The sequence below is a fragment of the Macrobrachium nipponense genome, chromosome 11, assembly GCF_015104395.2.
Source record: "Macrobrachium nipponense isolate FS-2020 chromosome 11, ASM1510439v2, whole genome shotgun sequence".
Lineage (NCBI taxonomy): Eukaryota > Metazoa > Arthropoda > Malacostraca > Decapoda > Palaemonidae > Macrobrachium > Macrobrachium nipponense.
Genome location: NC_061087.1, coordinates 24,163,854 through 24,188,853, shown reverse-complemented (window position 1 = coordinate 24,188,853; position 25,000 = coordinate 24,163,854). Strand labels below are relative to the sequence as shown.

General features: G+C 35.4%; 1 protein-coding gene across 2 annotated transcripts in view; it reads left to right on the top strand.

Annotated features, from left to right (window-relative positions):
• The first annotated feature begins 319 nt into the window (after positions 1-319).
• LOC135198339 (mucin-2-like) overlaps positions 320-25,000 on the top strand; it is a 120,428-nt gene continuing 95,747 nt past the window's right edge. For both annotated transcript variants that reach the window (XM_064226074.1, XM_064225927.1), the window contains exons 1-2: positions 320-405; positions 4,230-4,277. In XM_064226074.1, the coding sequence (XP_064082144.1) occupies positions 4,245-4,277 (33 nt within the window). In that variant the 5' untranslated portion in view covers positions 320-405; positions 4,230-4,244. The remainder of the gene's footprint in view (positions 406-4,229; positions 4,278-25,000) is intronic.

Here is a 25,000-nt window from a genome sequence, read left to right as displayed (position 1 = left end):
ACCTAAAAAAAATTATGGGTCAAGCTGTCTGGTCACTTAACTGCTATACGTCACTTGTCACGACAGTAACAGCGACCGGAATGGTTCTATCCTGGCCGAATAGTGCTGGAAACATGGAATATCAACACGCAAAACCCCTCTGGTATTTTTGGCATCCCCACCCTCGATGCCCCGATGAAAGTAAGAGGAGGCGTTTAGAAGCCCCGACGTTGATTGGCTGACCACGGGAAGTCGACGGCGCGGGATTGGCTGAGGGCCCCAACGAAACTGAAAGCGGGAGGCTCATGACCACCTCTCCCACTTGCAAACCCCCCCTACGTATATAAGCAGAGCCTTTATACCAAGACGTCTTACTGTTAGTTTGCTAGATGTGTTAGTTACTTGTCTTGGAGGGAAGATAGTCAGGTGAGTCAGTGGATGGGTTAATGTGGAGGAATCGTTCAAGAAGAAGTTTGTTTAAAAAAAAAATTGTTTGAGGGAAACCAGCGGCGTTTTCTCTCCAGGGGACTTATGAGTGCCGCTGCCGTTTGCACCGGTGACGGGGAGCCTGGCTCATAACAAGTGAAACTGTCACAACGAGGTGGCAGTGTAATCTCGGATGCTACGAGGTGGTCTTGACAGTGCAAGTGAAGACTCGGTGCAGGTTGGACGTTCCTCTATAAGCATCAGCATCCTGCTTGCCTGTCTCCCCTCCTCTTAAAAAAAATCCCATCTTCCCACAGCTGCGCGGGTTCTACTAACCTACTCCCGCAAGGCATTACTGGTGCGACTGGTGGACGTTTTTGTTTACTGTATTTCTTCCGAAGTGACGTGTTGACACATGCGATCTTTGAGAGTGGCTGATAACGAACAGAAAACGAAATATGGGATCGTAGGAAACAGTCGACGGGACAATGAAATGTGTTTTTCATGAGCTTTCTTTTGATACAAAAAGCTCACAGATTTCAAACGGAGACTCAAATCTTCATGCACACTGTTCTGAGAAGGTTTCCAAAACATCAAATAAATACTACATCAAAATTGCACACTAATCAGTTATACAGTTTTACACAGCTCATGTATACACAGACAAAACAATGATATATGCAGTATAAAAAATCAAAATATATACATTGCCAATACACGCGCGCGCGCGCGAACACACACATATATATATGTATGTATATATATATATATATATATTATATATATATATATATATATATATATATATCTATATATATAGTATATATATATCTATATATATATATATATATATATATATATATATATATACATACATACATATATATATTAGAAGAAATTGACTGCCTGTTTCTAGACAGTGAGTGCTGACAGATTTATATCAATTTGCATAAATGTAGTCTTAGACATGTACTTGACTTTGATCGAGTATCAAACACCATAACTGTCAGTGTAATTAACTAGCCGTCACATTCCAAAATACTCTCACTCTCCCTTTCTAATTCTTACACACACGCGCGAGCGCGCACACACACACAAACGCGCGCACAAACACACAATTCTCTTCTCAAGATGAATAAATGCGTTGTATTGAGTGAATTTTATGTAAAACTGTGACAAGAAAGTAATAGGTAAAAATGAATTGATTTGAAGCAATGAAAAATGTTCAAAGTCAAAACAAGCCTATATTTTAAAAATCATCTTTCCACGACTGATTATGAAATACTTTTGATTATCAGTGTCCGAAAAAGATAATCTTATGGAAATGTTTTCTTATAGAAGGCAATGTATATGGTGTCAATATTATTTATTAACCGTTTCCTGCACAGCACAGGAAGAAAGAACTCCAGTTAACTCACAAAAAGGAATATGATTCATTACAGAAATAATTTCCCAGTTATCCATTTTATAATGGAAATTATTAGTACCTGGGAGTGAAAAATATCTATCACATATACATACATAAATATAATCTTCATAACACGAAGATGAGTTATGTCAATACAGTACACAGGCTAAGAGAGAGAGAGAGAGAGACAGAGAGAGAGAGAATTGTAGTAGCTCTGGTGGAAGGTGAAATTATCGAGCGTCTACAGTCTTTTCTCTTTTCTCCTGTGGACTATATTGACAAATACATACATACATACCATATTCCGTCACGTGTTGATAAAGCAAAGGATGCAATAACTTTAAAGCTATTACAGAACGATGACATTTTTTTGTGTAAATTAATGCAAGACACATACAAATGATTTACTGCAGTAATGAGTGAGAGGACTTCACATGCGCAATTTCCGAAATCGTTAATCACTTCACCTATTATATAATTCCCACGAGAAAGGGACTCAGAGTTAGAGTACTATTTCCTCTTCTCATTTATTATTTCTGGGGCTATTGGTTGGGGGAATGAGGCAATTAGGGCTACACTTAATTATGGGGAAACCTCAAGAAGCCTAGGGCACGTCAGCAGTTACACAAAGATAAGCACATAGAGAACGATGTCAAAATATCTGTAGGTGTAATTCCTGAAGATGGATCAAGAACTACTGCTTCCTAAATTACTTCACTTCCAACAATAAGCTTTAACGAATAGTTTTTTTTTTTTTATTAAAATAAGACTGTTCTATTAAAATTGATTTCCACTCCCTAGCATTTTGCCTAAGACAGTAAACACACTCTAGGCAATTTCTTTACAAAAACAAAGCAAGAATGTGCTAACTCTTTTACACTTGACAGTGATTCTCTCTCTCTCTCTCTCTCTCTCTCTCTCTCTCTCTCTCTCTCTCTCTCTCTCTCCTGATAAAACAAGAAGTACCTTCCTACTGAAATTTCCAAAATACATCTTTTGTTTACATTATATTTCGTATGGCAGTATTAACAGCAATCAAAGACTCAAAACATTGGGCAGTATTGATTTCCATCTGACGTCAAAACCAATTACAAAAATTCTAACGTAATATGTTTTCCTACATGTTCCATGCATTCATATACACATCTTCATTCCTCTCTACTAAGGCAGAATCCCAGCTATAGCTTATTCATGATACTCATGCTCTTGGGGTCTGCAGACTTTCAAATATTTATGCATCTTTGACATCAAGTATCTCTTCGAATATAATATATATATATATATATATATATATATATATATATATCGATATTATATATATATATATATATAAAAAAGACTTTCTAGTATAACGTTCGTAAATTCAAACGAAGGAGAAAATATTTTGCAACGGTCATTAGAATCTGATGAATTTCTGCAACCGTCGCAGACTGACACATATACTTTATTTTATCTGATTTCATTTCTTGCTTTGTCCATCATTGATTGCATAACTCTCATGTATATGTAAGACTGTAAGTGCGTGCAATCATAACTATGATCTCGGTCATCTGTTTTTTATTATTAACTATTGCTTTTTTTTAAACGGTCAAGTGTGACGTCTGGCTCAGACAAAAGAAACGAAGTCCAGAGAGTGAAAGTGTTCGGTCGTCTAGACTGGTAAATCATTGCGAGCTCAGGGTGTCGTTCAATGCCTCCTCAAACAAAACGATGCACCGCGTTGCTCCCACCTCCTTCTTTTTGCCTTGAACTTAGCAAAAAAAAAAAAAAAAATTCCTTCGAAAATTCAATCAAGTTTATTACGCACCGCTTCATGGGCTAATATAATTCTTAGCTTTAATATTGGTTTCGCGTCTTGCTCTCATTAAACAAAAACTAATGTTAACGCTGGTACATTTAACCTTTCACAATAAACGAAAACCTTCGGCTGTGCGCAGAGCTTGTTGGCATAAAGCTGCCCGATGATTAACATTTATGACTCCTATAATCTCGGCCAAGAGGAGGCCGATCTACGAGGCCGTCTGATTGCAAAATCGAAGGCTATTAATTTTTTTTTTCTTTTTTTTTTTTTGCCCGGACTATCTCGTCTGCGACTTAGGTCATGCGCGGTTATATCACTTCCCCGCCATGTTTCCTTTTCCTTGTCGTCTTCTTGGAAGCGCGTGAGTGCGAATGCGCGTTGTCTGGCATTTGTTCATTTGCATAACGGTGATCCTTGCACATTTGGTATGGAGGCTTTGAAGGATGCTAGGTTACTGTTTGAATACCTTTTCTCGTCCTAAATATAATGAGGAATTGATAAGTGACCTTCATTAGGATTTTCGAACAATATTTAATATAGTTGCCATATTATGCTTCATTAAATACAATGCTAGCCTTGTAGAATAATTACAATGGTATTTTTCTTCTTTTCCAGGCTCCTCAAGACAGTATGAGGTTACTTACGTTACTCCTAGTCATTAAGGTAAGTGTTTCTCATTCTTTAACATATTTTGATGATGACTACTGAATGCCAACATTTTATAATTCAATGACAGTTTAGTTAGTTTTCCCCTTTAAGAATAACTCGATTCGTCTTTAACTGAGCTACATATCGTCAGGTATATACATACAATAAACACAGAGTGACACTTACTACCACACAGAAACAAAAGAATGCTGTCTCATCAGACAGCTTAAAGCTTTTGTTTACTCTACAAATATCTGAGCGCTACCAAATGATATTCTTGTTCCATGACACCTTCACTCGGCAAAGTAGTATTTGTAGAATAATTACAGGTAGAAAATGCGTAGCAGATATGAACACTTGATCTTTTACTATGAATTAATTTCCAAGACGAGTTTCAAGTACGTAAGTTTGATATTTACTGCTGAAATTTATGAGCATATAAGTGCGCGCGTGTGTGTGTGTGTTCTTACGAACTGAGTGTAGTGAAAATGCAGCTATTAAGAGGTAAATGATCTGCCAGTGATGAAAATATAGATACGACAATCCTTTCTTTTTAATCAAATGTTTTTTTTTTTTTTTTTTTTTTTTCTACTGGTCAGAACAATGTCACATTAAACTTGTCCGAGGCTGAAATACCGGATTAATAATCTGGTGGAAAGACATGCTAGAACAAAACCCGGAAATAACCATTAACAACTATTTGATTATCTGAGAGTCTCACGTATGAACAATTAAAATAATCGAAAAGGAAAACCATGAAAAAAGAGGAATTTTCAGATATATATATCAAACACGCCGTCAACATTAAATCCAAGAACCGATAATGGAATTATACCACCTTACAGCGACACTGTTGAAAACTACTGTCTTTTGTTCGAGCCTCTCTCTCTCTCTCTCTCTCTCTCTCTCTCTCTCTCTCTCTCTCTCTCTCTCCACCTGGCATTAGGAGCAATGACTTTTCCTTTCTGAACTGGTTCATTTTATATGAAAGTGACTCCATAATTCCTCATAACTATGAGATCATATGAAGTAATCCTATATTTTGAAGTTTAAAATTCACTTAGTTATACAGAATGAAGGTCGGGCTAGTTATGCAGAATTAGTATCAGTAAAAACTGAATTTCCAGGTTCTTGGGACCATACCATTAAACCACTAGGTTACTAACAATAAGTTAAATCTCTGCTCGATTACAGACAAGTTTGTGGTATACTTCTTCAAATCCTTAAAGGTTAATAAATGACAAAATTTATGACACCAATCCACACTAAAGCAATCAAATAATCATATAAAAAATTTGCTGAAGATAATTGCTAACTATAAAGTAATATTTTACACATCTTTATTGAAATTCACTGAAAGATTTGCCACATTTCAGTTTATTCTTAATGTCAATGTGCGGAAAACGTTCAGAAAATCTATACCAAATAATTTATTCGTATAATGCGCAGGCTGTATCATTGTCTTGGATTTGTACATTCATTCAGAGCTTAGGCATAGCCTAACTAGACAAGCAGAAATGCATGATATACCTTATGATCAGCACGATTAAACTAACCGCAGAAAAAGACAAAACATTGAGGACGAGTGGCTATCAGAAAGAATTGCAAATAATAACCTGGAGAAAACAACTTTCCAAGGAACTTGCTCACACAAGCAAGCTAGCTTTTTCTACCTGGGCGGACATGCAACTATACAATCGATAATTTCCAGCGACGTGGTCACGTGATGTGTAACATCGACAGAGGAACCACCTAATCACAACCAAACGAGTCGTGATTTTGGAAAAATAGACCTGGTTCCAGGTCGCTGAACAAACCAGGTCTTACTTGCTTCCACGCGAAAGCCTCCCAGTCTGACTCACGCCTCCACACAAAGGCTGCTCACTTCCTTTTTCCTAATTCTTTCTCAGCTTGTTATTTTTGTCTTCCTTGTTTTGCCTTCCCTATCACACCCCTCACCTGGTTCTTATTTACTTTCCTCAGGCAGTTTCCTCATAACGTCTTTAGCTAGTGGGTCAGCCTTTTCGGAGCTTGAATGAATGAAACATTCTCAAATCTGTGGTGTCTATTGATCTTAAAAGCGAAACTAAACAATTTCATTACGGTACATATGAATACAAGAGATTTCGAAAACAGAAATCACGTAATTACATCATCTTTGTAAGGATCAAAACTGATCGTAAAAGAAGGCATTATCGGTACACGTTAGGCCAAGGGAGAACCCAAAGGCAGATGAGGGATGGGCATATCTAGGTAGCCCAAGTGAAAGTCTCTCTCTCTCTCTCTCTCTCTCTCTCTGGTGAGTCGGCATCAGACCTTACCCCGATGTCCGCTCACAGACAGACACATTCTCACACATATACGTACACACACAAACACAGACAAAGAACGTACAAGCGCACACGGAACTTCCCGCCGGTGTGCACTCAAACTCACACATACACGTGAAGCATAAACGCACACAGAATCTTGTCTATGTGCGCTCAAGATTTTGACACAGGTGTACAGACTTGTACACAGATACATCGAGGCAGGTCCTCAAGCTCAGATGAGTTGTGAAGGATGATTAAAGCATTAAATACATTCACTTCGTTTCCAACCTTGATGGAAGGGAGAGGATGGGAAAGGGAGAGGCTGGGGGTTGGGGGTTGGGGGGGGGGTTTCTTATAGGACTCTTCAAGACTGCGGCGCCTACACCTATTCATATATTTGTTTGGAAAGTAGCCCCAACACGCAGGTTTATTCAGTTTCTATTCATAGCGCTCCTTAGATGATGGACAACGTTGAATTTATGTGCAAACCTTGTACGTGTTATCGTTTCCAGAAACGCATCAACGATTTGTCTATAATCTCTTCTCCTTTAAGCATTTGCAAATGCAGTAACAGCTTCGGGTGAAGGACTTAACAATCTTATAAGACGATAGTAATCTATCACTATGATGTTTTATGAAGATTGGTGTTTATTCAAAGACACTTATATTATTCCTACCTCGTATAACACTTGTTGATCATTCAAGCTTAAATCCCAAGTCAAAAATGTCGAAACCACGACTTTCTTCTGGCATACCATCAATCTTGGAATGCAGTGGAGCATTCCTGGACCGCGTGAAATGCGCAGCTGTTCCCATCAACGGAATAATAAGGGCATTCTTGGAATGATTATGTCGCTGGGCATTCTTGGAATGAGTGTGTTACCGACTGACAGTGAGCCATGTGGAAAAAATGTGAAATCAGAAGAGTGGTATGGAAATAAGTACATTCATAACGGAGAGTTCGACGGAAGGGCTAAAAGAACTTTTTATTCCTTAGATATCAAATAGGAATTTAAGAAATCTCTGGGTCTTCAAAATGTGGCGAGTATATATGGGCTATGACATCAGTGTTTGTTATATACTGTAAGTCCATTTTTCAATTTAGTAAAGCGCTTTCGATCTGAATTTTCCAAGTCACTGAGCTCTTGTTTTACTAGATTAAGGCAAGTCCCTCCTCTTTAAATAAAAAAAACGATCAAAATATTAACGAGGAAATGGTAATCATGTACGCATATTGGAGGTAACTAGATGTATTCAATCATTTTGGGCAAAATCTGATTACATATTCAGAGAAGGAAATAAATATACAAAGACGCACATGTACACGAAACACTATACTTTTATTATTATTATTATTATTATTATTATTATTATTATTATTATTATTATTATTATTATTATTATTATTATTATTATTGCTGTAACAAAATGCACTATTCGTTTCTGGAAAAGAAAGAATGATATGAGAAGGAAATATAACCATCCGTGGCTTTCCCCGAAGGCTAATCCTTTCGAAAGATTGTCGTTGATGCAGCAAGAGCTATTATCTACACTGTTGTAAATGCGATTACCGTTGCTTTTGTTGCTTTGCTGCAGACAGGCAGGAAGTAGGGTCAAATGTCGTTCCTGGTCAAGGGCTGGTGCAATCAATCTTAATGCAGGAAGCGTTCATTAACGGTAATTCGAATAGACTGCAATGTACTTTCCTTCTTGTTAGCAATGCTCTGATGAGTTAGGTAGTTGAAGACAGACATTAAAAAATTATTGGAATTATGCTCGCATCAAAAATTCTTATAGCTTAAGGACGAGAGATATTTCTTCGAGAACCAAGAGCTTTATGATGAGTGACATACTGTATTGCACTAAATAAAAATTAGGAATTTACTCAGGAATAGGAGGGTTCCTTGCATGAAATAAAATATTACATATATATATATATAGATATATATATAGTATATATATATATATGTATATATTATATATAAATATATATATATTTATATATATATACACCCCACATATACATATATATATATATAATATATATATATATATATATAATAGGTATACAATATATATATATAAATATATATATATTACACACACACACATATATATATATATATATATATTATATATATATATATATACATATATAGGATATAGATAATATATATATATATCATATATACAGTATATATATATATAGATATAGATATATATATATATATATATATATATATATATATACATATGCACACACTGCATCCACTCTCGTCCCAGGAGTCCATCTACACATATAGAGGTCAAGAATCCAGCACCGGTTTTCCTTTCTGTGACTAGAACAGGCAACACGATGGAAAAACTGCTTGGGAACTCCAAAAAAGTCAGTATTTACGTTTAGAGATAATTGCTTGAAATAATGTAAGAGTGAAGGAATTTCTAAGCTTCTACGAGGTTCATGATGTCTTCAGTTTCATTTGGAACTACTAAATTCCGATGCGTTCCTCGTAAAAAAAATAAAAAATAAAAATAAAAAACACCAAGGGAAGACCACCAGGCACACATGTTGCGGGACTTACTCTTTTGCACTTTCACAGCTGTTTCTGGTGGCCACGCGGGCCATATAGTGGTAGGTCCTACGTATTAGGGCCACCAGAAAGGACACTACACCAACACCGTGGCCTTTACGTACTCATCCTACGGCTATTACTTTGTCAGTAATATGTCGTTTGCAGATATACCCCCAAAATAAAATTTTAGTGATATTCCCTTTGTGGATATATCCCGAAAATAAGTTTTACTAATATTTCGTTCGCATACATAGCCCCAAAAACAAAGTTATGAACTGATTATTGAAAGCAACGGGACAGAACTAAAACAACCACTGCTACCACAATTCATTGTTGTCTTTTGCCAGGAATATGTCCAATATTTCTACTGTAATATAGTCTGATATCTTGTAGTTCGCCATCACTCCTGTACTCGAGTTCCTCTGGCCTGTAACATAAAGTCTACAGTTAAAATAATCACCTCCCATCGATATTACTATGAGTACCAAACTCGCTTGTACCCTCTAACAGTTATCATTTATTATTGCTGTTACATCCGTCATACACAGTTGGTCACTGCTATAGGAATAAAAGATTTTCATCATTTTCAAAAATTATTGAGAGAGAGAGAGAGAGAGAGAGAGAGAGAGAGAGAGAGAGAGAGAGAGAGAGAGAGAGAACTTCCAAAGTGTATCTTAACGCTTCTCAAATCCCACAGCGAAAAGGTGAAAGCAAATATTGCTTTTCCTTGATTAAATTCATAAAAACATATGAAAGCACAATAATACCATGTTACTACAAGCTCTTACCGCAGCTTTCCTTCGAGGAGGACGACTATAAAATATCCTGACCGATGATCAAAATGTGAAAGCAAAATCAGCGTCCAAAGCAAATACCTTTACTTAATGTATTTCAAGAAAACTTCATCGTTAATAATACTTTACGACGTCTGGAAGAATTATAGCCTTCTCAACACCCGGGCTCCCTTCAACCCCCCCCCCCCCCCCCACCCCCTTTATTTTTGCGAGGTCGCCTTCTGTCCACTTTGCGCATTTATAAATAGTTCCGAGCATAATAACTGCCATGTGGATATGATTCTCAGAACTGCGTTTTCGATAAACTCTGGTAATAATGCCAATGTTTATTACATGTATGGAATCCTCAAGTAAGAAGTTTTACAGATAAAATTACTTGTGATATTTGCATTTTTGCAAGATTTGCATGGTTTTTCTTTCCAATCTGGCGCGTGTGACCTGATGCAAAAAAAATAATAACAATAATAAATAAAAAATAAAAATTGCTCTAAACCATGGTAAAACGGCCATAATAAAATAAAGGAATTTTGCTATGAGCAATCAACGATTACAACACACGCACCACATATCTAAACAATCCTAACCAATATACAATTACATCGTAATCTCTTGCAGGATAAACAGGCAATTGTCTCTGATTCCAAAATTATATAATAATAATTAGGTATAATTAGCATTCAGAGTTCAATGGCAGTGTTCTGACCAATCGATTTCAAAGTGGGGAAATTATCTATAAAGTTCTTTCTAATACCTGTATTCCAAAAATAAAGGGAAAAATGTATATTTCATAGGTTTGGTTTCGGAAGTCATATTATTTATACCATTTCCAGAGAGAGAGAGAGAGAGAGAGAGAGAGAGAGAGAGAGGCAAATGAGCGCCATCTGTGAATAACGCACTCAAAATCATGCGTACAAGTGATTGAACTACCAGCAAAAACTTTTACAACCTTGAATCACCTTTCCACGTTCTGGCAAATGTACAAGATGATACTCTAAATAAACACATTCCAGATTTCGGGTCAGAAACAAAACACAGGAAGCTCAGGTTAAAAAACAAAAAAAAATAAATAAATAAGACATTCGAGGTGCCAAAAAAAAAAAAATAGAGAGAAGAAAAAGGGGGAAAATAAAAGAGGGAAAGAGACCTGAGAAAGAAACGAGTCATGTGACTGGTTGCTGCTGCTGCTGCTGCTGCTGCTGCTGCTGCTGCTGCTGCAGTACAATTAAAAGCAGTCACCCGGGGCTTTCCTGCAGTAATTACCTGATCTCCATTTCAATTCGCCAACATCCAGATGTTAGCGCGAAATCTTATCAAGTGTCAGTTGCATAAGAAGCGTATTCATTTGTTTGATACTTTATTGTTATGTACTTGATATTTCTCTCTTTCCTTCTTTTCTTTACGCTCCATATGTAGGTATTCAGCTGTGTGGAAGCTTACTTTAGGAGTCGATGGTCTTATGACACTGTCATTTCGGACAAGAACAAGACGAATAATAATTTTCACACAGAGTAATGTACTGAACACTTCTCTGTTATATAGCAAGTAGAATTTCTTCTGCGTTACTGATAAAAGATATCCCAGGACGGATAAGCCAAACAAATAAGCAAAAATGAATTATACAATGATAATGTAAGACAGACTAATTCCTTGTGACAATATTTCCCAAAGGATTCCACAAGAGTATGAAGGAGTCTTAGTTCCTTTCTTCCTGAGCATAATTTCGGCAAGTAACAAAATTACATCGTGGCGCAACGTTTTTCCCTTTTTTCCCCGTAACCTCCATCTTTATAACAACTTTTTTTGCTATTTTCTGTCTTGTTTGAAACACGTATACTATTAGGTAACACGCATACCTTCGGGCTCTCTATTTCCATCCCTGTCAGTTTCATGGCTGGTTTCTGTGTTGTAGATGTTTCAGACATTCTGTGAAGTTACATGCGTGCATATCATATCTTCTTTGTTTTTCCTTTCTTGGTTTTCATTTGCTGTTGCATTCGTACGAATTTGTAATCAAAAATGCGACTAACTTGTTTGTAGATTAAAAAAAACACACACATATATATACATACACACAAACACACACACACACACACATATATATATATATATATATATATTTATATATATATATATATCTATATAATATATATATATATATATATATATATATATATATATATATATATATATATATATATATATATATATACACTTTTTATACAAACAGCTGAATGAATAGATCACTGGCATCCTCCAGTTAAACTCAAGAGACATGGGTTCGAATCTTGCGCACATACACTCACACACATACATATATATATATATATATATATATATATATATATAATATATATATATATATATATTATATATATATATATATATTATATATATATATATATACACACACATATACATATACATACTATGCCTTTCACTAGTATAAATTTCCACATGTCGTCCGTTTAAATGTTAATAACAATTCTACATTACACTTTAACTATTCACCTTTTGGTCAATTACTGAAAACATTAATGTTATCAAAACTTCTGATAATATTATGAAACATGAAAATAAAATCCCTCCGAGAGTAAAACAGCCAGACAATTGAAGCCATCGCGTCTTCAGGCTAACATCAGAACCACAGCGACTGACCTGGAAGCTAATAAGATTGACCTGTACCTGACAGGCACTTCCGGTCCCCGTCATTGGCCGTTCAAACCAGCCCAAGTGAAAGGTTTTGACCATCCCTCAAACCGAAGCGGCACCATCACACGCTTCTAACGCTCAAGATTCGTTCGGCAATACCATCTTGGGAAAGATAATTCCGCTTGGTAATTAAGAGAAATTTCGAAGCTACACGAGATGTTAGTTATTGGGTTGCAAATACCCAGGCGTGATTGACAGCGATGCTAGAAGCTGATTGACAGCACTTATTTATTTTTTAAAGATAATTAGGGTTCAGTCTCCGGAGATGTTAATCGCTGCAGGCCAGTTCTACGTATGATACAACATGAAAAGATTCAAAATATTTTAATAGCTTCATAGTTTTCTAGAAATGCATGATGTTTTACAAGAAATGACAAATATTTTTATCTCTCTTTGGTCTCAGGTTAAAATTCCATAGATTTACTTCATTTTCTAATTCTTCAGTTCTAGTTCATACCACATGAAACTCGCCCTTTCACGTCCGTCGATTGTAATGAATTTATAGGGATCGAATCATTAATAATTCGGAATCATTGCAAAATAACTTGCTTTCAATATAAGCTAATGATACGGTACTACGAACGTTAATTGGGTTTATGCTTAAACAGGGTAATTATTATAAAATAATCTATGAAGAACATAGAGTAGGAGATTTCACTGACTCTTCTCAGGATTTCGTGTATCATACACTAGGTAAAGTCTCTCTCTCTCTCTCTCTCTCTCTCTCTCTCTCTCTCTCTCTCTCTCTCTCTCTGCAACAGATTCATCGTTCCATCTCATAACGTAGAATAACCAAAAATATCTACATTAGATCTCTCATACAAGGCCCTACGATACATTTATACTAGAAGAATTACGACCGTTTCATTCATTCCCATTCATTGGCAGCGTAGCATCCCATCAGCCCATTCATCGTCATTCATACATCGGCGTATCGGGGACTTTCATCTTCACGCATGCGCTGTCCAATAGTCAAACTCTCGGTGAGGTATTACTGCCTCAAAGAGCTTTCGTAAGTCCACAGGACTTCGTCTACGGCAGCTGTGGTAGTAGTAGAGAGACTTTCATGATTGACTTTCACTTCGGTCTCGATGTGTTAATACGGGTCTGAGTCGTGTCAGAAATGGCGTACGATACTTTTACTTCATGGTATCAGAGCAACGGTTGTTATGAAGATTATCTTCTTCGACAATCTTTATACCTCGCACTCTGTTTTACCCGCGAATCTCTGCTCTCTGATCTCTAATAATCTCTCTCTCTCTCTCTCTCTCTCTCTCTCTCTCTCTCTCTCTCTCTTCGACGACCCCCAACGTCCCGTTTATCCATGTACCATCCTGCTAATTCATTCGTTCTTTTGCCTATTAAAACGACTTTATTTGCATAATATGCCCTAGGCTACTACTGCTCGATTTGTTTCTCCAGGTTTCTTCTCTCTCTCTCTCTCTCTCTCTCTCGTTAGGTGTGTATACATCAGACTGAACGAACACAAATGGAACGTTAATAATAATAAAGTTTTAATGATATACAATTGAAATCTCTTATGAAAAATAAAACCGGATTACATCATGCAACCGCGTAGAAGAGAGAGAGAGAGAGAGAGAGAGAGAGAGAGAGAGAGGAGACCAGAAGCCAGTGAGGCGCCAAAAAGCAGAATCCAAGGAAGGAGACCTGACCAGCACACAGCTCTCTCACACCCGGGCGCACTACACCTTGCCGTGCTTATATACACCCTGGTACACCCGGCCGACCTCTTGCCCTGCGGGTGCTAACGGTCCGAGATCCCCCAAAGCCTTTCCGACCATCTGTATCAGGATCTGATACATTCTGGGCTGATTCAAAAGCCCAGCGCGTAAGACCCCAAGTGGCACCGTCCGGGGAATGAGGAGGTTCCGATGCATTAAAATTAGAATTCAGGGGGGGAAAGGGGGGGGGGGGGTGTCTTCGCACGCGGCTCCACTGGCTAGCCAGCGCTTATTTATATTCTTTAAATGTGTTTAGAAAGTACTTGGGCTGGGTTCCCGTTTGACCTATACACTTGTAGGCAGATTGCGGTTTCTTCATAATCACGGCGCGTTCACCCGATGCAAACCAAGTTGTTGTCCACAACGCTGTTTTCTGGTTCTCCCATTTTTTTCTTGTATTTATTATTATTATTATTGTTATTATTATTATTTTTTTTTTTTTGCTCTATCACAGTCCTCCAATTCGACTGGGTGGTATTTATAGTGTGGGGTTCCGGGTTGCATCCTGCCTCCTTAGGAGTCCATCATTTTTCTTACTATGTGCGCCGTTTCTAGGATCACACTCTTCTACATCAGTCCTGGAGCTACTTCAGCCTCTAGTTTTTCTAGATTCCTTTTCAGGGATTTTGGGATCGTGCCTAGTTTTCCTATGATTATGGGTACGATTTCCGCTGGCATTATTATTATTATATTATTATTATTATTGTTATTATTATTATTATTATTATTATTATTATTATTATTATTATTATTATTATTCAGGGGATGAAACCAATGGAACAAGCCCACAGGGACCACTGACTTGAAATCCAAGCACCCAAAGAATATGGAGTTCATTTGGGAAAATACAGAAAGAAAAGACCCCTCTTATTAAAATAATAAATTAACAAATTAACAAATGGATAATGATTTATGAAAATGCAAGAAGAGTACCCTTAGGGTAATAATAGATTACACCTTCGCTTGAACTCCTGAAATAAGTGTGATTTCATTTACTCATTCTCAGTCCTCATATTTATCAAGTCGCCTAATATTTCATTCTTATATTCACCTGCAAAGACCGGCGTTTTAGGTTATTCATCCCCTAAAAATTAACCACATACATGATGCGTATATTTACACGTTCCCGTTTTTATCAGCTTATGGACTACTAATATTATCCCTCATTCTTTAAACATTGTGCAACTCACTAAACCATGGTCTCACTTCATAATGGAAGCCGATGTATGACTTTTTTTTCTCTTTTATTTATTTTATTTTTTTTTTTTTGCTACAGAAAGTATCAAGTAAAAGTGCTAAGAACAACAACAGCGGATGTTTGCAAATGTCTCACGGGAAAACACTTACAATAATTGCTTTGGAGCAACGCTGTTCATAATCAGAGCTATTTAATAGTAACGTTAAGAGATTGCTCTTCAGCATCATATATCTCACCGTTATTAAGAATAACAATTACATTGTTTCATTTGCTTGTATTAATTTCTTTCCATATCTCTTAAGAAATATCTGTAGTACCTTTACACCTTTACAGTGCGATTTGCTCAGGAATATATACACACACACACACACACACACACACACACATATATATATATATAATATAAAATATATATATAATTATATATATATATATAATACACACACAAACCCCCATCACACGTTATATATATACATATATATATATATATATATATATATATATATATATATATATATATATATATATATATATATATATATATATATATATATATATATATATATATATCATATATATATATATATATATATATATATATATATATATATATATATATATATATATATATATATATATATCAATACATATATATAAAACCTCATGATCACAAACATTTTTCGGTAGTCACAGGAATATAACAAACGAATAAAATAAAGATCTAAAGAATGATAAAACATCACCTTATAACTAAATACAGGGCAAGACCAACTCATGACCCCAGAAAGGTAAACTTGCTGATTTATTCACAAAATATTAGCATAACTTTTCGTATATAGATACCCACATAAAGTGAATATTTTATATTCAAGTTAGGTCTGGAGAATACTGTTGCTTCTGTATAACGATGATGTATTCACGGTAATGACCGCGCGCCACTCTTGTCAATCATCCCTCCAAATACTTATATGGACAGCTGATAGATTTATGACCCATGCAAGTGGAGATGATCGTATAACATTATTTTCTGATGATATGTGGAGTTAAACAATACGTTCAAAGTCAGTTTCTTGCCTATTGCATTTGAGAATAAAATTTTCGAAAATTATTTAGATTTGCACCTCGAAGTTGTTATTATTATCATTATTATTATTATTATCATTATTATTATTATTATTATTATTATTATTATTATTATTATTATTATTATTATTATTATTATTATATTATTATTATAAAAACGAAATCTAGGACACATTACAAGCATGGCTAAACGAAGTCATTCACAATATAATGAACAAAAAGAGAGGCTGTTTAAAATTTGTCTAAATCTCTAAATGGTGGAACTCTTTTTCCTCTGCAGATCTAGAATTTCTGAAATATGACATTCCACAAATGGCATTTTCAGGGACATCTCGGGTACTTGAAGAACTTCAGCCACTATAAATTAGATGTTCGAATAATCGATCGTTCAAATACTGAAAAGGTTCTTCATCTATATATATATATGTCTATGTATGCCTTCTCGCCCCACACACACACACACACACACACACACACACATATATAATATATATATATATATATATATATATATATATATATATATATATATATATATATATATATATAATTATATAAAACCCAGCCTGTGTTGCTGATTTATCTTCAATATTCAGCTAAACTGTTTTCATGGGTGTTTTTTTTTCAAATACATTAAGCCAACCCTCTTTGGACTTAATAGGCAGGTTATTGCTCTTTTTTTGCGGGGAGCGTGTGTGTTTGCGACTTACTCCAGGAAAGCACAAAATACAAGAACATTATTGAAAACATCAACAACAACAAAGTGTCAACCGCATCACAATCGTTTCCTCTTCTGGAATTGTCCAAAACCAGCCAACCCACTGTCGCTCTCAGCTTAATAAGTTCCCAGGAGGTGGTATTCCATAGGGGAAGTTCCAGATCCGAAGGAGCAAGTTTTTCTCGAGTCAAGTGGCTCCTGTTGCTCCCCCTCTCCCCCTCTGCCTTTCATTGAGGTGCTAAAGAGAAGTTTCTAATTTGTCACCGACTCCCTGGTTTCAAACCTGAGCTGCAGAGGGAGGTGCTTTTGCTGCTGGGTCGCTTTTTCTGCTAACTCAAATTCGAGATGTATGTAAAAATATGCCCAACGTATAACTAAATCACATTCTTTTCTATTCAACCGTTGGTTTTCCTGTAATTATTCATATCTTATATATTTATTTCCTTAACAATGTTTGTGGCATATTCTGATTGCAATACAATTAACGGAACTCACATTTAAAGGATACGGTATTATTTGGAGAAAACCCCAAAAGAAAAGATCATTAACAGAGTGACTGATGTGGTATGCCAAGTGGCAAATGAATGTCATAGTTATACAACAACAACAACAACAACAACAACAACAACAACAACAACAACAACAACAATTATAATAATAATAATAGAACCTGGCGTATAACGTGTGAGTGGGGTACGAAAAAAAAGGGCAAATATTCCACAACAAAAACTTGAATCATATATCCTTACTAATTATCAAGGAAAGATGACTCCAGTAGAGAAAGCATCCGCGGTCTATGTGCATCATGCAATTAATTCTACCTGGAGGAAAAAAAATGTTATCGCGAGAGAAACCCAAATACTTGTATATTATGTGCTAAATTCCTGCCAAGTTAGACTCGAACGGAAAAAAAAGGCTGGTGACATTATTAGAGGAATTAACCGGTTTCAAAGTCTACGTTGTTGGGGTCTTTGCATTACCAGCAACTTGAGATTTTCTTTCTAAAGGTCACATCAGTATACACGAGTGAAGGGAAATATTCGAGGAAGTTTGAGGGAGAAGGACGGAATGAGTGAAAACACCTGTTTTCTATTATCTTTGTTTATGTCTTGATTAAGGGTAGACAGGTGTATATATATATATATATATATATATATATATATATATATGTGTGTGTGTGTGTGTGTGTGTGTGTGTGTATACAAATTATAAACTATAAGCTGCCCAGAGGAACGTTGGAAGTAACTCGTCAAGAGTCATACCACTTACACCAACAAGGGGGAAAATTTTTCATAAAAATTGAGACCAAAAATTTAAGACTCGTGATGTCTAACCTATGTAAGAAGAAGAAGAAAAAAAAAAGAAAAAAATATATAGTATACGTATATATATATATATATATATATATATATATATATATATATATATATATATATATATATATATATATAATTTTACTTAAGATTATCAGTCGAGAAATATAAGAATATGGGAAAAGAAATTCTGCATGAAAAACAATAAAACTTGCAGTTTTTCCCTTTCATAACTTTCACTCTAAGACCGTTTCTTTTCGTTCGTGTTCTTATTCCGAGCAACTGAGAATCAATGTGTATTTCTCACTCGTCTCTACTCATCCACGCATTAATTACATACGTTTAAAAAGAAATCTTTAACTTTGATACTGCGTTTGAGGCATATCATTAAACTGCTAAGACGAATACCATATTCCTAACTAAATTAGATCATCATTAGACAAATAAAAGTTCTCACTGTTCTGGTGGCTTAAGCAACCACGTTCTTCCACCTGTCTGCAAATTAGCGCAGGTGAAAAATGACACTAATAACCCACAGACGCCAGTGACCAAGTGTCGGTCATCATTTGGGATGACGAAGCACTTAAAAGTGATTTGTGGGACCATACCCTCTTATTAATCCACAATGAGACAATGAGGAGTTGGGTAAATGAAATAATACTTCATATGAATGGATCTTACGAATGTATATACACAGTGATTTCATTCATCATGGGTGATGCGTCATATAAACAGAAATAGGATAAAAAAAAAAGTATTATTTTTGTTTTATTTTCTTCAAATCTAGAACGTGTTTGACAGCAAATATTAATGATATGCCCTACTGTTTTCTATGTTGCTACAAATCCTCCAGTAAATTCCATTAGATATACACATATAATATATATATCTTATATATTATCAGTAATATATGAATACTATATATATATTACAATTGTTTATATACATATATATATAAATAGATATATATATATATAAGTAGATATAGATATTAGTATATATATACTATATATATATATATATATATATATCTAATATATTCATAGAGATAGCATATTTATAGATATTAAAATCATAATATGTATTATATATAAGAGTATATATACTATATCATATGACTATATATATAGTATTGGTATATATATTTATATAGATGTATTCATACATATATATTGATATTAATATATTATATATGTATATATAATAAATATGTATATATATAATATATATATATATATATATATATATATATATGTATGTATGTATGTATGTATGTATATGCATATATATATTTTATATACATATATATATATATATATATATATATATATATATATAATATATATATATATGTATATATGTATATATATACACACAAATAACTCTGACCAATTTCCTTCCTACAGACTTCGTCCGCCGAAACGGAATAAAGGGATACAATGGTAACCCAACTATCGAAATAGTTGGGAGGAAAATATTTATTCCCACCATAAACATAGAATATCCTACAGCCTCCCATAAAGTAAATGCAGAAATTGTACAGTGAGAATTCACTGCATTATAAAGCACAAAAGAGAAGTGACTACGCAAACAAGGTAGTAGTAGTAAAGTCGCGTATAAATGTGTGAGAGATAGAAAGCGACGCGTAGGGTTAATTCTTAATGAGGAGACCATGGAGTTAAAGAGGCATCCGTGAAGAGATTAGGCTGTGATCAAGAGGCTATATTATTAAGAAGCCCTGGTAGGGATGTGGAGACCCCTCGTGGAGTGATCATCGCTGAAGATGAATCGCCACGACTGAACAATATTTACACCACAGCTTGTCAGTCTTTTTTGTCCTTCGGAAGGAATATGATGAAATACGATATGGTGGAATATGAAAAGTTCGAAATATGATAGATAAGATGAAATACGATGTAGCCTATAGTCTGAGATATGAATATGACGAAATATGATGAATAGGCTGAAACAGGAATAAGACGTAATATGATGAATAGGATGAAATAGGAATAGGACGTAATATGACGAATTGGATTAAATACGATGAATATGATGGAATATGAATAGGACGAAATATGATGAATAAGTTGAAACACGATGAATAAATAGTCTGAGATATGGATAGGACGAAATATGATGAATAAGATGAAATACGATGTAGTCTGAAATATGAATAGGACGAAATAGGATTAAATAGGAACAGTAAGTCAATATGATGAACAGGACGAAATACGATGAATGGGATGAAATATGAATAGGACGAAATATCATGCTTAAAATGAAACAGAATGAATAGTCTGAGATATGAATAGGACGAAATATGATGAATAGGAGAAGAAACACGATGAATAGAATTAAATATGAACAGGACGAAATATGATGAAAAGTTGAAATACGATGTAGTCTGAGATATGAATAGGACGAAATATGATGAATAGGACGAAATAGGATTAAATAGGAATAGGACGTAATATGATGAATAGAACGAAATACGATGAATAGGACGAAATATCATGATGAAGATGAACAGGATGAATATTCTGAGATATGAATAGGACGAAATATGATGAATAGGAGAAGAAACACGATGAATAGAATGAAATATGAACAGGACGAAATATGATGAATAGGATGAAATGGGAATAGGACGTAACGTGATGAATAGAACAAAATATAATAAATAGGATGAAATATGACTAGGAAGAAATTCAATGAATAGGATGAAATATGATGAACAGGACGAAATATGATGAATAAGATGAAATATGATGAAATACGATGCCCAATATACTATTGCGCTCTTCTCTTATAGCAGAGGAAAAAGAAAAAAAAAACATGAGGGAGAGTGTATCTCAGAAGTCCACTCTTATTTATCTTTTAAAGCGGTTAGCTGTTATCAGTCCAGAAGTCCACATCAGGTCCGTCATCCAATCCAACGCCCTGCCACACTTAGGGCAAGGCCTCGCGCTGACGCAAAGCCGCCTAAATCTAAACCAACCAGCGAAACGAATTACTGGTCGGTAAGCTCAGGCATAGAAAATAACTTCGGTCAGAAAATTAAATTACTTACTGGACAGCTCCCTCAAGCACACTGGTGACTAGTCCTTTAAATAAATAAATAAATAAAACGTTCCTGCGTTAATGTATTCTCATCACCGATTGTTTAAAACAAACAACTATTGTAGTTCTTTATCCTCATCACCGCTTGTTAAAAACAAACAACTACTGTAAATCTATTTAGTGCTACAAACAGATTACCTAATGTGGATCTTATTCAGTGCTACAAACAGATTACCAACTGTGGATCTTATTCAGTGCCACAAACGGATTATCTACTTTGGATCTTACTTAGAGCCACAAACAGATTACCTACTGTGGATCTTATTTAGCGCCACAAACAGATTACCTACTGTGGATCTTATTTAGCGCCACAAACAAATTACCAACCGTGGATGTTATTCAGGGCCACAAACAGATTACCTACTGTGGATCTTAGCGCAACAAACAGATTACCTACTGTGGATCTTATTTAGCGCCACAAACAGATTACCAAGGAATGTCAATCTCGTGTCTGTTATGCGCGGACGCACCCTAGTAATGGACCAGATGGTAACCACGTCATGTAACCCAAACATATTTATCACCGTGAGGTAACCAACTCTCAAGTCAGAAGAGTCAGGCATCGAAGCTCTCACGGTAGGAATGCGCTCTCTCTCTCTCTCTCTCTCTCTCTCTCTCTCTCTCTCTCTCTCTCTCTCTCATTTTTATGACGATCCAACGTTCTCATTTCACTACGGAGGAAAACATTAATTTTTTTTTTTGTTAATCCACTTATGAAATCAGTGTCTTAAAATACTCAATAGCACATAAAAGCCTTCTTGAGGCAAGAGAAAATAAAACAAACAGATGCATACAGATATCTCTACAGTTTTTGACAAATCAGTCTGACAGTTAAAGAAGGATGCGTCAAGGCAATTCGAAGTTATAATAGTGCATGCGTAACCATATTATCACCTTCAAAATGGAGTCCCCTTAAATGACGATATAAAATAGGATTAATGTCTCGTCGGTTCTTCATTCCTAACGCAAAATTCACAAAACAAAAATCACTTCTATCACCTAAATATAATTCAGATGAATTCTGACACACAAGACTAATCACCACTATGCCACAACCAAAAAAGGTATTATCATTATATTTCTTGCATAGGATACTCACGGTTGTTGTAGACAAAACTAATTTTCTATATTATTATAATCACCCTAGGTATTTCTATGGTTATTTAGCTTGATACATTAGTACTAATATTTAGGTTAAGTATTCAAGCAAATTCATTGGTTAAGCTTACTTAGTGTTAGTTTTTAACAATCGAAACAAATATATTCTGAAATGAATTAGAAACAAATATATTCATAAATGAATTAGAAACAATCATATTCTGAATTGTATTAGAAACAAATATATTCTGAAATTATTAGAAAGAAAATTATTCTAAAATGAATTAAAAACAAATATATTCTGAAACGAATTAGAAACAAAAATATTCTGAAATGAATTAGAAAGAAATATATTCTGAAATGAATCAGAGATAACTGAACTTTCTTCAAACATGTTCACCGCCTTGCGCAGCATTTGCCATAAACAAGACAAATGTAAGATGCCCTTTTATACTGAACACTTGTTTTTTTTTCTACGTCTCAATTGCCAGCATGATTAGGTAATAACAGATCAGAAGTCCATAATGTGTCTTTTGCTGGCGGTAGATAATAAATCTCAACCAATTGCCTAACGTGCATGCACTCATTCTCAGTCCAGTAATTCCAGTGTCACCAAAAGCGTGTGATTAAGGCTGTACTTTATCTCATTGCAATTTTTTTTTATAGTTTAACATGCCCAACAACCCCCTAATAACTGTAGTATATTGCCAGGTAGCACTAGCTCACTTTGACAAACTGGAGACCAACGAAAATTGATACCTGCCTGGCAGAGGCAAGGTAAACAAAACGCCAAAGTAAGACATCTTGATATCCAAGACATCTCGATATCAACCATAATGGCCCTGTGCAAACACATCATTAGATCTGTGGCCTCCATTCTTAACATCTCGTTCGCTTAAATCCTCTCCCGGTGGCATTCGAGTTAGCTGATGCTGTCGTGATGTCTACCCATCCCTCGGGAGACGAAACATAGAATTAGCGATGCGCCCGGACCACCTCAACTCCGGTAAACAGGTGATTAGCGTCATCGGAGAGCAATTTGCCGCTATGGTTACCACATGGGAGTGTAACATTGCCACCGTTCGACCTATAACGCTTTTTATAAGCAATTTTTTTTTTTCTCTTTCTCCCTTTTCTCTACATCTTGGCCAAGAACCGTAAAAAGACGGGACATACTACGCGCATACCATACTGTATCTGTTAGCACAGAAAAAAAAAAAAAGTGTACTACACTCAATCAAAATGACAGTGTATTGAATGAATGCATGTAGCTCCATATGTTTATCAAACTAGTATTTAACTTCGTTCAGGGAAGTGAACATTATCCGTTCTAAATTCTCTTCTTTTCTACAACTTTAATAGAAATAAGTTTCCAAACTTGCTTTTCGTTGAGAACAAAGGAAACAGGCGGAGTAGAAAAAACTATACACGGAAATCGAATATGTCACTCAAAAGGAAAAATATCAGCAAAGCGCATTTGAACTGGTCCACAGTAAGTTTCAGTAAATTTTCCGTAACAGGAAAATGTTACGCAGTAATTGTATCGTTGAGGATACTGATATATCAATTCTGTTCCGATGGCGATATAGGCATTCCTAAAGACAGCACGAAGAATAACCGAAAATTGTCGATCCGATGTACTATAGTAGATTCACATCAACCGTGCATTTGATATCTAGGCCAGTCCCTTACGACGCTCCTGATTGGCTGTTGATAAGCCAATCACAATTCACATAGGCAGGTTGTATGTTCTTCCACCTCTCCTGAAGGATACTTTTGTAAGACGTATCCTTCAAGAGAGGTGGAACATACATCCTGCCTATGTGAACTCTCGGGAGAAACTGAGAGTTTCCAGCCTTGTGATTGGCTTATCAACAGCCAATCAAGAGCGTCGTAAGGGACTGGCCTAGATATCAAATGCACGGTTGATGTGAATCTACTATACATCAGAGACACTGAAATTACAGACAATGGAACAGAGTTTGATTTTGGGTAGGTCAAGGAAGCACTAATTCTCATTAAAAAAAAATCAGGCGTGCAGAGGGATTTGGTTACATTCATTTATTTATCTATCTGTA